General features: G+C 41.8%; 1 protein-coding gene and 1 non-coding gene across 2 annotated transcripts in view; both read right to left on the bottom strand.

Moving 5' to 3' along the window:
* The window catches only part of ltk (leukocyte receptor tyrosine kinase), a 73,994-nt gene that overhangs the window by 2,239 nt on the left and 55,198 nt on the right, over positions 1 to 16,557 (bottom strand). Inside the window, exons 16-26 of the mRNA XM_085342519.1 lie at positions 15,997 to 16,182; positions 15,193 to 15,291; positions 10,436 to 10,600; positions 10,158 to 10,268; positions 6,710 to 6,896; positions 6,517 to 6,607; positions 6,061 to 6,125; positions 4,030 to 4,159; positions 3,841 to 3,938; positions 2,303 to 2,395; positions 1,986 to 2,087 (exon numbers count right to left, since the gene is read on the bottom strand). Coding sequence (XP_085198645.1) covers positions 1,986 to 2,087; positions 2,303 to 2,395; positions 3,841 to 3,938; positions 4,030 to 4,159; positions 6,061 to 6,125; positions 6,517 to 6,607; positions 6,710 to 6,896; positions 10,158 to 10,268; positions 10,436 to 10,600; positions 15,193 to 15,291; positions 15,997 to 16,182 — 1,327 coding nt within the window. The remainder of the gene's footprint in view (positions 1 to 1,985; positions 2,088 to 2,302; positions 2,396 to 3,840; positions 3,939 to 4,029; positions 4,160 to 6,060; positions 6,126 to 6,516; positions 6,608 to 6,709; positions 6,897 to 10,157; positions 10,269 to 10,435; positions 10,601 to 15,192; positions 15,292 to 15,996; positions 16,183 to 16,557) is intronic.
* trnak-uuu (transfer RNA lysine (anticodon UUU)) lies at positions 5,804 to 5,876 on the bottom strand. The gene has a single exon. It is a non-coding gene; the product is annotated as a tRNA-Lys (tRNA).

Below are 16,557 nucleotides of genomic sequence, written 5' to 3'. Positions count from 1 at the left end.
TTGTGTAAAGCGCTTTGGGGTCCTTAGGGACTAGTAAAGCGCTATATAAATACAGGCCATTTACCATAGTAGGTGGTTTTACTAAGGTTTAGCTCTCCCATTTCCACAAACTTGACTTTCACTAGACAAAGGATCAAAGATTATTCATTGTTAGTGACATTAGGAGTGAGACTCCTGCTGTGGTTTACTTTGTTTTGGGCAGGGTATTATTTTCTTCTTCTAAATTAGTATTCTAGTGGAACAGTGTTAGTAACCACCTCTGGTTTTATTAATTTCTTTGGCTTTCTAAAACCCTGCAGGCCTTGTTACTCCCCGTTGTTTGCCTCTTCTTTTGTAAGCCTTTTGCTTTTATTTGCTTGTAAAGCATCATTTTTGCATTTGAGCAAAAAACACTCTAACCTTACCAACAACATCCAGTTACAGGTTGCTACACCGAACAGTGCAGTATAGGGATGTCAAACTCATTTCACATTGTGGGCCACATACAGCTCAGTTTAAGTGGGCTGGCCCAGTAAAACTACAGGTTAAATGAATAAAATTGTTCTTGTAGTTCATTTTTCCAGACTGCTCTGTAATTCTAATCATAAAGTGTTGGTTCATTCACAGAAAAACAGACATTTCCATAGCAGACAGTGTGAAAACAGGGATTTTTCCTGTCACATAATCTGTTAGTTAATCACTTTGTTCTAATATGAATGCCAATGGGGGAGGAGGGGGAGGGGGGGGGGGGTCTTGATTAATAGGAAAAGCTTTAAAATCTATGAAACACAACTAAAAGTTCAAAAATCAACGCACTGCTTCACATTTTCCAAAGCCGTCCAGTGGGCCGGATTGGGGTCTTTGCTGTGCCAATTCAGGCCCCCCGGCCTTATGTTTGACACCCCTGGGGCAGTAGATCACTGGCGTTGAGTTTTGCTAACCAATAATAATAATAATAATGGATTGCATTTATATAGCGCTTTTCGGGACCCCTCAAAGCGCTTTACAATTCCACTATTCATTCACTCTCACATTCATACATGACTGGAAAGCCGCAGCAGCTGCAACACTCGTGTGTTTTTTTTGTTTTTCCTTCATTTGTTCAGAGGAGATATCTTGCCGATGAATGATTCCCCGTCTAAACAGCTTTGAAGGGACGAACTGCGGTGCAACTGTAGCTGCCTCTGTGCACGTTTCCATCAATATCCTCGGATTTTAATAGACTGCTGGTCAAATCGATTATGCTGCGGTCTCTCCTCTATAAGGGTCTAACTTTCTGATCTGCAAACAACCCTCTCTTTCACTCTACCAAATAGAGGTTTTGAAATGGTTTGCCCCAAACTAAATATTTGACTTGCACTGTCACAGGAGAAGCGGTTTGGACGCCGCTCCTCTACCATTACAGCCACTGCGCTTTCCTAACAACAATAGAGTGCTCTTTGTTTGGCTGGCTCAGTGTCTTGAATACAAATGCTGTCCTGGTTTTGAAAAGATGTTCACTTGATGTAACGCACCCTAGCTTTGTCTACTAGGAGTAGACATGTTTGGTTTGTGGAAACCTCCCTGCAGGGCATCGTACTGACCACATATAGGCTTTTAATAAAATCAAATTCAGTTTCGCTGGCGAATACTTTTCATGCCTCGTGAGAATTTTTTTTTTCTGTTGTTGTTTTGTTTTGTTTTTTTGCATTTTGACACCGCTGCAAAGTAAATTTCTTTCATTGCCAGCGTCTGTTTTCGATTACAATAAGTTCGCCATCTGGTATTAGTTGTTTTATTGTCCAGAAAAATTTTCAGACGTCTGAATAATCACTGTAGTGTTAGAACAGTTAGCATGACCGCATGATATTTCCAAAGACCTACAAATGTGTGGCACTTCTAAATGATATATTTCCGAACATGGTGTCCCAGTGTCGAGACAAAAGCAAAGTGTATACAGTTCAAAATTAACAACAGCTGTCTTGTGATTTTCTTTGTCTACTGGTATTTAGTGGTAGACTTTATACCATGTGTCAGTTTTGCAGGTGAAGATCCCCTCCATGAAGGCCTCTGGTGGCATCCACTTAACTGGCAGCATGGCCCGGCCGCCCTTCCTGTAATAGCTGGCTCTGGAAAACAAAGAAAGAAAGGCAGGGTACATTTAGGCTGAGTTAAGAACAAATGGTAAATGCTAAAAGGCCACGAACTGAAATGTAAGTAAATTACGTGGCCCTGTGGAGGGAAATGAAAAATCTATTTAGCCACACTCCAATAACCACATCAATCCATCTTAAATTATGGGTGGATAGGGCGCCACTGCAGATTTAGAGTAGCGTATATGAACCTGTAAATATCTCGTGCCATGCCAAAGTCTCCAATCTTAGCCACTCTGTCCGACCCAGGGCAGGTAAGGAGGCAATTTCTGGCAGCGATGTCTCTGAAAAACACAAAATCCTTTACATGATTTATCTGTGCGATGACACGAAACAGAGAAGCTTGTTGTTACTTTGTCAAATTTGTTGCCGCAGAAAATGTTCAGAACTGTGGTTTGCAATGAAGAAACGAACGCCTTTGAAAAACCTTCAAATGCATGATTGATCGTGCTTGCAAATGATTGTACACATTTTTCAAGTTAAGAGAAGCAAATTGCTCAAAGACAAACTCAAACTGCAGTCAAAATGAAATACCGTATTTCCCGGACTACAAAGCGCACCTGAATATTAGCCGCACAAGCTAAAATCAGGGGAAAATCCTGTTTTGTACATACATTAGCCGCACCTGACCAAAAGCCGCAGGTGTTTCAATGTTGACTTATCATATGTAAGAGAATATGCACAAAGCGAATTGTCAGGAAAGAGATGGCTGTTTGGAGACACACCCCTTTTATTAATATTTTGAAAAACAAGTTATGGGTACATATTTGCACATGTGCTGTGCTTCATAAATGAGTAACAAATGTAGTACATAACAGTAACCTACAGCACACCAGAAAAATAGATTCGGACTACCTTTTAGGCTCAGGTGCAGTGACACGGCTTTAACAAGAAGAAAAGTCAGTCATTCACCACCATCTTCCTGCGCACTAAAACCACCAAAGTCCTCTTCTCCAGTGTCGGAAACGAACAGGCTCAGGATGGCTTCGTCATCCACTCTCAGCTTCTTTCCTTCGTTGTCACTTTCAAAACCAAAGAAATCCTCATTGTCAGTGTCAGAGTCGAACACCCTCTGAAGGGCCGTGGCGGTGTCCTCCTCTTCATCATGCAGCAGTCCAGCCCTTCGAAATCCGTTGGTGATCGTGGATGTTTTCACACTTTTCCACGCTGTCAGAATCCACTGGTGGTGTTGAGCATAACTTGCTTTTCGCAAGTTTATCGCCGCTGGTCATCCACGACTCCCGCTGAACGCGTAGCGCTACTTTGAAGTTTGTTTTTCGCGCTACTTGTACGGCACTATGTTGCCTGGCGGATGGACAAGTGACCAACATACCACTCTTGAACCCCGATCCTTCCGCCAGGCAACGTAGTGCCGTACAACAGCAGAACAAACAAAACAAATCGTCTTACGATATCACAAAAATCATGGACAATCCATAGAAAAGCCGCACCTGACTAAAAGCCGCAGGGTTCAAAGCTTGTGCAAAAAGTAGCGGCTTATAGCCCGACAATTACGGTAATAGTTGTTGATGTGTTTTTGTCGCATTGCAAGAGGTTTCGTTTAAAGCAACATATGCAGCGTTACAGAATGTCTAATGAATCATTTTTATGCAGATTTCACCACAGCGTAGCTCTGCTAACACATTTCCTTTTTGCCGTGGCTGAAAAACCGCTTTGAGTTTGCACTTTTATGAGCTCTAAGCTGCGAAAACTGGGTGCGAATCCGAACCTGTGTATGAAGTGGTTCTCCTCCAGATAGCGACATCCACAGGCGATATCTCTGGCCATGCGCAGCAGATCCCGCATGGTGAGAGACGAGGTCTGGCCCTGGACATAGCACAGATCAGTTTAGTGTGCGACGTAAACACACAGAGCTTGCAGGCACAAACACACATGTAAAGGTGTAGTACAGACGCACCGCTCGTGGCCTGTTTCTTCTCAAAAAGCTCTTCATGTCTCCTCCGGTCATCAGCTCCAGCAGGATGAAGCGCGGCAGGATGTTCAGACTGACGCCAATGCAGCGCACGATGTTCTCATGGCTGAACTTGCTGCATGGACAGTTAACAACAGGGTGTTTTGTTTAGAAGGCTTAAGATGACTTTGACGTCCTTAAATATACATTGATGGTAACAAGAAAGTACAATTGTAAGGTTTTAAGATTTAATAAATAATAAAAACAATCTGGTCCTCATGAGGTCTAAAAAATAATTTAAATACAACCTCAAAAACCATCAGAACAACACATGTTAATGCAGTCGTTATGTATTTAACAAAAACTAAGCCAGAATGAAGAAGCAGAGTGTGAAAAATCAAGCGCACCCCATGATTCGACTCTCCAATTGTTGTGGAGGAATTCTTTCCTTTACACTCTGGATGTCAAACTTGTTTACATCATACAGCGAAGGTATGGATGCACGCATTTGTACGTGTGGTAAAATTGCTGCTTATTTGTGTGTGGATTAGAGCATGTGCTTGTGACTCTTGTGACACATCTGTAAATCTTAGTTTAGCTATATAAAGGAGTTCACGGTCAACTCCTTTGAATGACCGCAAGGTGCCGAGGTCCTGTGACCGCAAAACAAAACCTTTCCAAACCTTTCTTTAGTCTTAGTCTACAAAATGTAACTAAAGTGTAGCTCTTGGATTTTTTGCCGTTATTCTGAGCGCTGGAGGGTCTGAGCTTGGGTTGAATTTACTGGGATGTCTGTCACGGTCCGCTGTGACAGACCGTGTGGAGAGTGCGTGGAGGACTCAGGTGCAGACACGAGTGACACGGGAGTAAACTTTAAACAAAAGCGAGCCTTTTATTGTGGCTGGTAACGCAAGAGAAACAAACAAGAATAAGGGCAGCTCAAAAGCAATAACTAAACAGAAACCTAAACTGGGAATGAACTAAGGTAAGGCTATGAATACAACAGACCGGGCATGGAAACATGGAGGGTGGGAACACAGACGACGCGACACAGACTGTAAGAAACACAGAGACTAAATACACATGAGGGATGATCAGGGGAAGTGGCCACACATGGGAACGCAGCTGATATACATGAACTTAACGACAGGACAGGAGGCGTGAAACTGAATACACTGACAGTGAATGCAGGCCTTCAAAGTAAAACAGGAAACATGGGACATGAACCGGGGAGACGTAGTACAGGGGGAGGTGACAGACGCGACAGCATGAACTTGACAATACAAGACACACAGACATAAACACACGAAGGGCAAGGGAGGCTTGATACAAGGGTAACATAACTACAAAAGGACTGGACTACCTTAAAGAACCTAAACAATCAATAAACATCAAAATAGACTAAACACAAAACACTGGGTCGCACGACCCAGGACCATGACAGATGTCCACTCCTGGGAAGATTGGCAGAAGTTTGCGACTTAATTTTTCACACGCTGCTTCTGCATTTTGGCTTAAATTTTGTTAAATAAATAATCACACTGTGTCATATTGTCATATCTTGCCTCTTTTTTAGTGTTTATTTTTTTAAATCTCATTAATGATAAACTTATTATACAACTACAAAAAAGTCTCAATTTTCAATCAGCCAGAATACAAGTATTTAAAACTGTCACTTGCTGACTGAGGGATGGACCTGTAAATAGAGTAGACTTTAACAAAATCAGACGGGAAATCATAATACTTTATTAACACCTAAGGAAATTAGGTAAACTAAGCACGCCTGAACAGGGACTTGAACCCTGGACCCTCAGATTAAAAGTCTGATGCTCTACCGACTGAGCCACCCAGGCCCGAGCAACCCCCGCTAGAAACCAATTAACGTCACACATTTTCCTGAGCTCAAAATTTACCCCTGCAGACACGATTGTCTTTGAGGGACAATTCTTGTGTGTGTGTGTGTGTGTGTGTGTGTGTGTGTGTGTGTGTGTGTGTGTGTAATGCACAAAGGAAGTGTATGGTTGCTGTCTCGTGCACCTCATAATCAGAGCCTCCATCAGGAAATCCATTTCATCCTGCTCGGAGCAGATTTCTGGTAGAGTCTGCAGAATAGAAAGAGAATTTGAGTGTGTGCTACTTTTAAGGGGAAATATAAATTTTCAGACCTAATCAGCAGAGCATTGTAAGCAGGTAACCCCATGCGGTGCTCTCTCTGCTTTTTTGCTTTTCCCTTTTTAAACTGTGTGCCTTTTAAAGCATCTTATCCAGGGACGCTGAGCAAATCTGCATTCTTCTTTTTTAGTCATTTTGTGCTGCAGTCTTTGCACAACATAAGAAAAGCCAACAATCATTTTGTAAGTGAAAGCATCTCCATGACCTTTAGCTCTGAGAAGCAGAAGCACCACTTATGGGATTATAAGTACGGAACATACATGCGAGGTGTCATTGTTAAACATTTAAGTGCAAATATTTAAGAAAATATGAGTGGCTGACCTTTATGGCCACCTGCATAGCACTGCCATCACCACTCATCCCCAGAACTTGACCTTCATAGACTTCACCGAAGGCTCCGTGACCAAGGGCCCTAAAGAGGAGAGAAAACACAACGAATGAAACGAAGGCACACGTTTGGTGGAGAGCAGAAGCTTAAACTGGCACTCTAACATTGAGTCCGCTTGTGTCATACCTCAGTAGGGTGATGTTCTTGCGTGGCACTTCCTTCAGCTCACTGAACGAAGCGGCTTTGCCGGTGAAAAAGTAGTTTGGGTTGTAGTCCGTCATGATGGTGGAGGAACGGATTTTGCTCAGCTTATACTCGGGACTCTGAAGACGCCCCCTCACTGCATGCAGGTCGTTCTTTTTGCGGTACCACACTGCAGAAAAAGACGAGGCAGAGGGACGAACAAGCTTGTTATATTAAAGAGTCGACAAACCCTTGACAAAAATTATCAGCAAACTTTAATCAGGACCCTACAAGTGCATGTAAGTGGCAGAAGGATCTTCCTGACCATCTGTCTGAATGTAGGAGCGGCAACACAAGGAGGGATCAAACCACATCTCAATAACTTTTTCCAATCCTAAAACAACATTCTTAGTGGGAATAAAGCTATAAAAATATGGCAAAAAGGGCTTCATTTTTGTTCTTAAAGAATACTCCACCAATTCTGCATAGCACTTCTCCAACACTGGAGTTCTACCTCTTCAAACACCACCCTCAGTATGGATCTGTAATTCACACGTTATGTTATGTTAGTAGCAGTTATTGAAGCCTCAAGCAGAGACGATGAGCTGCCTTCAGAAGTCAAGTGAGCTGGCTTCTTTCTAAAGCCACTAACCTAACTGACATGCATGTGGGATGGCCTCTCCTTGGTTACTGCTCCTATACTGTCTGTGCCAGTGAGTTTGGACTCACCCGCCATGGAGGCAGCCCATGTCCCCGATGCAGGTTGGTAGTCTGCCAGGGAGGGGGGGCGTTGCGTGCAGGTAAGAGGTGCCGTCGAGCCATCGCCCGGTGCAGATGCTAGGGACTCAGGAGTTGGGATAAGGGGAGTTTTAAGGAGGAGAAGCAGGAGAAGGAGGAGGAGGAAGAGGTGGGGGTGAAGGACATGGGGCGCCCAGGGAACAGACTACCTCCCTGCATGGGGGAGAGCTCAGGTAAGGAGACACCATTAACCTGAAGCGTGTGTGTACGTTCATTGCCTTTTTTAAAAGATTAAACACGCTCCAGTAAAAACACCCCATCCTCCCCAAATATGTATTTTTTAAAAGCAGATGTTATAAAAATGAATGTCATCAGCCTTTGTTTAGGAACTGATTTATTTAAGAGCAAGTGCACACATTTACACACAATGCAGTTAGTGTTCCATTTTGCATATAGTGGCCCAGTACGCACCACTAGTAGCACCGCCGTATCTGCAATTATCGTCTGTCAGATTACACTCTGATAAGCTGATTGCGGGGTTGTATTTATGTTTAATTACACCGAGCTCAAACTTTCTTAAGGAAGAACTTCACAGCAGAAATGCAGACTGCAGTCTTTTATCCTAAAAGGACATTTATCTGATGAATAACTCGCCTCTTCCAGCTCTCACACGTCGCTTTTCACCAAGTCCGCCGCACTTTATCGACATATTCTCTCACTTCTGCTGACAGAAAACCAACCACATCCAACATAAATCGCCATCTTTTAATGGTCAGCCATTAGCACTTACTGATAACAAAAAAATAGAAACACTCGACTCCATCAGAGCACTGTTTCACTGCACTGTGTGCGTTAAGGGTGTCATTTAAAATGGGAGGTTAAACGTTTCATGCTAAGCTATCATGAGATATAAGGGATTCAGAATAAAGCTTGTGGCGAAACGGAAATTTGAGGGGGGAGTGTGAAGGTGGAGGTCACCACATAAATTTTCAAATACCTTCTGCTTCAGGCTCGGCTGGAAAACGGACATTATTCTGCTCGGATTTCATTGCCAGGAGGTGAAATGTCCACATTACTCTTAAATCTGTAAGAGTTACTCCATATCGCTTTCCTTACAGGAGGTTTTTACATGCATTACTTCATTAAAAAGTCCCAACTGTTTGGTCATGCCTGGTTTTCTTGTCAGGCTGCTTTAAACCCCCGGGGAGCTGGGAGTGTAGCTGTTATTCTGCAGGAAGTCAGCGCAGCGCCGATTCCTCCAGAGGCTCTGACACAAAGTTTACTCTCATCAATTCGCGCTGTGGGAAAATAGCTGAGCTTTGCTTAATATTTGAGTTTTCAGTGAGGTCATGAAAAGGACAACAGAGAGAGAGAGAAAGAGAACCTGCTATACACGCACACCTTTACAAAGCTCTTGTTAGAGGATTCCCTTCTCATAAAGTCTGCAGCACACAGTTGTCACAAAAGGTGACAAAGGTGCTCCGAGTGTTATTAGCTGTATAATCCCTCACTGTCCTACATTACTGGAAAATGACTCCACGTGTTGTTAAAACTGTATTTGTATAAAGTGTCTGGAGTTAATCAAACGAGATTTGGTATACAAAAGAAGGCACTTAACAGTATATTTTGCATAGCAGCCTTTGAGACCATGTTCATTGTCAAAATGTGGTTGTCTCAGAATCCCTCTCTTCTTTCTTGAGCTTCCTGTTTTAAGTGTGGTTGCTACAGAGTAGTTAAATTAAAGCTATACAAATGTAATGGTTAATTCCCTAATTACTCCTATTTTAGCATTTTACAGCCTGCCTGACCATCTGATTGTCTCAAACCCGCAGCCTACAAGAGAAACTCTGGTAACCTTGTCGCTCAGCAAACAAGCACCTACTTATTCTAATACTCCATATCATAGCACTTTGTGTGGATAGCATTTAACACTTTTAAAGAGGAACAATTTCTGCTCTATCCTCTTATCACGGAGTCGATGCCCGTGGGTTCAGCTCAACTCACGCTTGTCGCTGCGCGCTTCTCAAAATGACAAAAAAGGCTAATCTCTTATCACAGTTCTTCATTTTCAAATACTGTTGTAATCTTCATGTCTGTATAATCACTTCTGTGTTTGTTTTTTTGTTTTTTACAGACAATAAATTATAACAGCTGACATTTACCGCTACAGAAACCCACTCATACTGAAAGAAACTTAAATGTCAACTCTTTCTGCTTGTGCTTTTTTTATAATCAGCATTTTTTTTAGAATGAATTCATGCAGCGAGACACTTACAGCACGTCTCGAAAATGGTTCATGCTTCCACGAGAGCAATCGTTCCACTGCAGGCACTGAATACAGCATATAAACAATACGGTATTTAACAGTCACCTCTTTATCGCCTCTCATCAGCAAAATAGTCTAGTTTCACCTATTTATACTGTATATACATACAGCCAGAGAAAAGAGAGCGTTACCTGGAATGAGTGCTTGTAATGAGTGTTCATACTGTGCTCACTGTCAGCGTCTAATAATTCACAACCATATCTTTGCCATCGCTCCTTTAGTCATCTTCCGCACAGCCAGCGAAGGGCATTTAAACCAACATTTATCAAAGTTGTTTCTGTTTCTGTTGTTAGTAACATCTGGAAGCATCTGCGTGTCCCAGCTGTGCTCACAGCCGGTGGAAGGTGGAGGGCACAGACTGCGCACAGAACTGGAGGAGTCTCTTACTGAGGATGACGCCGGCGCAGACCAGTGCAAAGCCGCTGGCGACGGTGGAGACCACAACAGCCAGGATCAGGGATGTCGGCATCAGGACCGGTAGAGTCGGGCTTTGAGTCGCTGGAGGGGTGGAGCAGAGATGGTCAATTAGTGTTTGTTAGCTGCTTAGATGGGAAAGAATTGTGAGGGATTAAACGTGTCATTAAAACTAACATTAAAACAAAACGTCTGACATATCATGGCTCACAAGTAAAAGCAAGACCGTTTGCTGGGTTTTACAGACATACTTGGAGGCCTAGAACATGTAACGTTGTCAGTGTCCAGGACTTCATCATCATCATCACAGAGGCAGAGGATGAGGTGAGTATCTGCTTCTCGTTTGCAGCTCTGCGTCTGACAGTGGCTGCAGTTCAGCTGCACCTTGATCTCACACTCACCGTGACTTTCCATTGCTAGAAAGAAGACAGGAAATAAACACAAACATCAAAAGGAAAATTATTTGTTAGAGAGTGAGGGGATGAAACCAACACACATTTAGCTCTGCAGCCTATTCATCTGTGCCATAGAGGGAAAAAGACATCTGTAGCACAGAGAAACAAGCTTTAGTATAGCAGGTTTTGGCTATAAAATGAAAGCCACACTGCTCCTTTGTTGCCCAGTAAATTCCAACTAGACCACCAAACTAAAAGGTAATCCTTAAACAAAAACTCCCACAAAACAGAGTACATAAAACTGTGTTTTTTTTTTAAATGAAAGCACAATTATGACAAATTAAAGAATAAGTAGATGGAGATGATCCAGATAGTACTTTGATCTTTCCATGACACTATAAAATCAGACTTGTTATTGTCCTAACACATCACATGTCAAGAACATCTTGTGCTTGTGATCAAATAGCTTTTTAATACATTCATAACCCCCACCTCTCTCCCTTTCCAAAAGAAGTGGGACACTCTGTAAAATTCTGCAACTACAGCAGTGGGTCTTCTTGGTTCCCAAGCTTTTACAGAGTGTTTAAAGAGTGTTAAATGATGAGATGATGCAACAAAGTGGTAAACGTGTTGCTGGCCTCAAATTCAAAATGAGCACATAAAATAAAAACAAAAAGAAGACAATTTCTCAACATCTGATGGGTTGCCTTGGTGAGTTATAGCCCATGGTCCTGGCTCTCCAACCAGTTATCTTGAATTTGTGTTGGACTTATTATCCGTTTCTTTGGAACTAGAAGATTTTCATGTTCTAGTTCTTGATTAATGACTCTTGACTTTAGTATTCATTGGTGCCCTTGAATTTTGTTATTTATATTTCTTCTTCTTGGTTCTTGTTCAATTATGTTAGATCCCTTTTTGTGTCTGTCCTAGTCGTGTCTCTCTTTGGCCTGTCTTTGTGGTTGTCTGGTCGAGTTCCCGTAATCATCACTAATCTTTGTGTTTCGTCTTTTTGGGTCCCCATTGTGACATGGCTGGACGTCTGGTCCTTGTGTCAAGTTAACATGTCTTAGTCTGGTTCTCAGTATGTGAGTTAGTTCCTATTTTATTTTGATTGTCGTGTTGTGTACGTCATGTACAGTTTTTCTTCCCCTGTCTTGTTAGATTCTGTTCAGCTGTGCTTCCAGGTGTGTCCACTCTCCTCTTGTGTCTATAACATCTGCATCTCCCTCTGTTCTTTGTTGTGCTCTCCCTCTTAGTGTGTGAGTTTCATTTGCCTCTTGTTAGTTTATGCTTATCCTGCTCCTGTTTTTCTTTCTGTTTACCTTGCCTGTTATCAGCTAAATAAAACGGATTTTGAGTTTATTTCTGTCTGTTGAACCCTGCGTTCAGTCCACTCTCTGCCACATGTGTGTTCCTTTTACAGAAAATGATTGTAATACATTCAGGTTTTCTGTTTTGTTTTAAACACATATTTTTACATTATCAGTGCATGTGTACACTACACCATCTACATATATGGTGGATATGAAAATGACATGATGTTACACATCTGAAAATCTGATGAAAATCTCCTGGTAAACAGGTGCTAAGGCTGCCTACAAAAGTCAGACAAACGTTGGTAAAAGTGTGTCCCACTGCTGCTGAAGTGTGTTGCTGGCATTAATATGTTATATTAAGTTAAATATTATATATATATATATAATTTGAAACTAATAAAGGATTTTAATTATTGGAAAACAATTACTGCAAATTTATGCATACAGTACAGCAGAGCTGCATTTTTTTAATGTTCTTTCTATAATTAGTTTAATTGATAAACTATATTGTGACGTAGGAAGAGCCTCGCTGTTTTAATGATGCAGTTTTCTAACAGGAAGAAGAATAGGGCTTCTCCATGTGTCCTCGATTTATTAAACTCATCCTTCAATTAAAGCGAGAGATCATTTAACTACATCACAGAGAAAAATGCATTTGCCTTGAAATTTAATTATTATAATAATGTCTCTCTCTCTCTCTTTTTCCCCCCTGATCATGCTTTGAATGTGTTTCATGTTGCAGACCCCGACATTGTGTTTTAAAGTGGCATGGCACACTGCATAAACAACAAAGTCTTTCACATGAGAATGGAGGCCTGTCTGTTGGCGCCGAAGGCAACAGGCTGCATGACGCTGTGAATTAGCCACTTTCCTCTTCCTCCCACTGAATAATGAGAATCAGATGGGCTGTTAGTTTCAACAAAAATAGGAAAAAAATAAGCCCATATATTCATGAGAATATACTCCTAAATGTTCATACAAACAGATAGAAAAGCAATTAACACACAAACACATATCCTTGCACACCTTTCTGAGGACTTGTCCTTGATATACAGGTAGTGCATTCCCTAGTTAATCCCCTAGTCTAAACTAAACCATCTCATCACAACTGATTGCCCAACCCTAACCCAAACAGCCACTTCTGCTTGTGGGATCCAGCATTTTTGGTCCTCACAAAGCTGCTGAACCCTGCATGTACTGTGGTCTCCTGGATTTGTGACCCCACAAATATAGTTCAAAGCAAACTTAGACAAAAGCACACCGAGAGACATTGACTGGTTTAGCTGTTAGAAGTATTACATGAACCTGAGGATTCGTCATTTGAGATTCACATTGCTGTCACAAAAACACAATGCATGGTGCTATCTTAGACCAACACATACTGAGCCTGCAGTTTGTAGCCTTATTTATGGCATTAAACATTAATCACACACTAATCAGGCAATGACCTCTGTTCTATGGGCTCAAATTGTGGTCATAAATATTTTGTACTTGTAAATCAGGTTTGTACGGAGCCCCGCAGGGGACATGGGAGAAAAAAAAATTAAGACTTTTGCGAGATCTCGCAAACCTTTTGTGAGATCCCAAGTTTGTTTTGCGAGATCTCGCAAAAGTTGAATTCCAACAACAACAGCTACTTAGTTGTAATATTACTCTTTCTGGGTCACAAAATACACTTTTAAGATATTTTGAGGCGTGAATGTAGTTGTGTAAACGTCAGATTTCTGCTCGGTTTACAAGACATCACATATTTGCAAAAGTGCTCCGACGTTTTCGGAGATGTATGAAACTTTTGCGAGATTTCGCAAAAGTTTTGCGAGATCCCGAGTTTGTTTTGCAAGAAGCTAGGTCCCCTTACTTTCAGCAGATGTTGAAATGATAAAGTTGTGGTATGTCAGTGGTTAGAAATACCAATATTACTTTAGGATTAGTTTAACACAAAGTCAGGGCTGACCCGGAACCATTGCTGTGAGTCACAGTGCGCAGCATGTGCTGCTAATGCTAACTGCTAACTAAAAGCAAAGGATCCAGAATTTGTTGCGCTGGCTGCTGAGCTCTGTGGGCTTTTGCAGCAGCTCTACCTGTACTAGATGCACCTGCTCCTTGTCGTTTCTATCTCTGACTTTGTCCTCTACAAGAGTTTCTGTTTTTTTTGCTGGTTCTTCAAATGTTCAATAAAAACATGTATGATAATTCATAACGAAGAAAGCTTTGTAAGTATCCCCACTAGTGAAGACTGTCATTTCCACAACACTGCCCCCCCCTCCCGCTCACGGAGGTTCGCAGCGCTGTTGAAAAGGTTCAGGAGGTCCCTGTATTAAGCACGTAAACCTGTGACACAAAAATCACCAAACTCAGACCACCACAGACTGTTTTCCTTCGTGGTGATGAAGGAAAACGCTGGGCTGGCATGAAAAAGGGCATTTATTCCCTTCAAGAACCTGCAGTTCAAAAAAGCACCCCGCCAACAGCCAAACCCATCTGTTCTCTGATTGGATAGTTAAATTTGTGATTGACATGACATTGGCCAATCAGATGAAAGGAAGAAAAATAGGGTCAAAATTCGTACTTGAAACTTGAGTGCAGACTTTCTCACGTATTTTTGTCCACACACAAATCTTTTTTACAAACACACAAATTCTTTTTACACATACAAATCCTGATTTACACGTACAAAATATTTATGACCACAATTTGAACCCATACTGTTCGCTGATGACATTTTTGGTAAATATCTGCGCGCACGCAGAGATTTTCATTACAGAGTTGTGTCTGTTTTTAATACAGTGTCGCCCGGGGGCCGAGCGAGCACAGCGAGTCGGTGTTGGTTTGGCCTTACATAGATATTATTAAACCGTTTAACGATGAACTCATGAGAGTGGGAATTTCCTGTTACTAGCAAACTTTTACTTTAGCTCTGCTGTTTTCCATTCTACTTTGCTGGAGTCTTCCTCTTAACTCTAGCATGATCACACAATTTTAAACCTATGCCAAGGTGCTACATGCTTTCAGCTGCATCTCATTGGCTTTATTAGCTGATAAAGTATGAAGCACTTGGTCTTTCTTGCTTTACTCTATTTAGTACTTGAATAAGCACTCAAATCTGATCTTGTACAAAGACTTGTACAAAACGTTTTAGCGAATCATCCAGTTATAACCTTCTGAAAAATATTCAGTAGCATCTCAAGGTTTCCATCTGGGAATGGTATTTGCTCTTTTGCGTCCTGTATCCTCCGCTAATCTCTTAAAACCTCTCGATATAAAGATGCAGGAGTAGGGTGCCACGCTCAGTCTCACCTGCCAGAGGCTGCAGAAAAATCTCTCCCATCGGGTGAATAAATGAAATTCCATTCTGACCATCAGCTGTGATGTCATCTGTCAATGCAGCATCGCCTCCTGTCAAAAACAAACCAACAAAAATAATAGTAATAACTTTAACTCTTGTCTAAACGACAGTTTTCTTTTGATGTAAAATATGATTATCAAGGCAAAAAAAATACCTTAATCCTAACTCAAATCTAGTTCTTAACACTGCTTGCAACAGTGGAAATTGTACATGAATGTTACACTAAAAATGAAGAACAGATTGCTGGCACAGAAGTAATGAATCAAGCTGAGCAGTATTTTCAGCAGACTGCAGTCAAAATAACCCACAATCAGCTGATACTCCTCTATGCATTCAGTCATCGAACCTCACAAAGAGGTTCGATGACTGAATGCATTTGCTTTAGCCTTCCAACAGTTTTTACTCTCTTGCATGTCCCTCTGAAGCCCTGTCAGCTCTGAGTTATAAATGTTAATCTGCAGAGTAGAGTACTATACAAAGGACAATGAAGATGAGCTGCCAGGAAGAAGAGGAGAGAAGAAGAAGTCCATAGAGTAGATTCATGGATGTAGCGAAGGAGCACATGCAGAGGGTTGGTGCGAGAGAGAACAAAGCTAAGGGGACAAAGTGAGATAGATGCAACAAGTCCTTTGTGGTGACCACTAAATGGAGTCTGAAGAAGAAAAAGAAGTACAGGAGTAGGGTAGTAGTGCCAAGTAGCTGACTAAAAATTTAGTCTGGGTTGAAATAACAATATGATGACAAAATACGGTTACCTCTGTATCCTCCTCCACCTCCTCCAGCTGTGCACGCACCGCCTCCTCCTCCAAACCCTCCGAAGGTCGACCAGCTGAGCTTAGACAGCGCCAGGGGGCATGAAGATCCCCCCTCGGCACCTTCCACCAGGGATCTGCCAGCCATCAGGTGAGAACTTGAACTATCTTTCCAGCCGCCACCTCCACCTTTAAGGGAAACAAAACAAAGTCATTCACTGTTACAAGAGCTACTTTGGGAGCATTGCACAAGGTTGTAAAACACGGTTCGTGTGTTTGATGTTTGCTGCAGTGAAAAAACTCACCGACTGAGAACAACGAAAAAATGAGTTGCCATTAAAAATTAGTTTAATAAGGGTTCATAAAATAACCTGAAGGCTTACACTGTTGCTGTAATGTGAGCGAGCCAGCTTTGATTTTAAAAGGGTACTCGGGAGATTTCGAAATTATACGCAGGCCAAAGTATCCTGACTTTTAGGCCCCGGTGTGGATCAAGATCCAAAAACAGGCTCTCTGTCATAACTTTGCATTTACCAAACCCAAATCAGGTTGTATGGCTGATAT

Source organism: Diplotaxodon limnothrissa, linkage group LG19, assembly GCF_057381915.1.
Source record: "Diplotaxodon limnothrissa isolate DT_005_m linkage group LG19, D_limnothrissa_male_GT1.1, whole genome shotgun sequence".
NCBI classification, from domain to species: Eukaryota; Metazoa; Chordata; class Actinopteri; order Cichliformes; family Cichlidae; genus Diplotaxodon; species Diplotaxodon limnothrissa.
The sequence above is the reverse complement of the archived record's forward strand: the minus strand, read 5'-3'. Positions and strand labels throughout refer to the sequence as shown.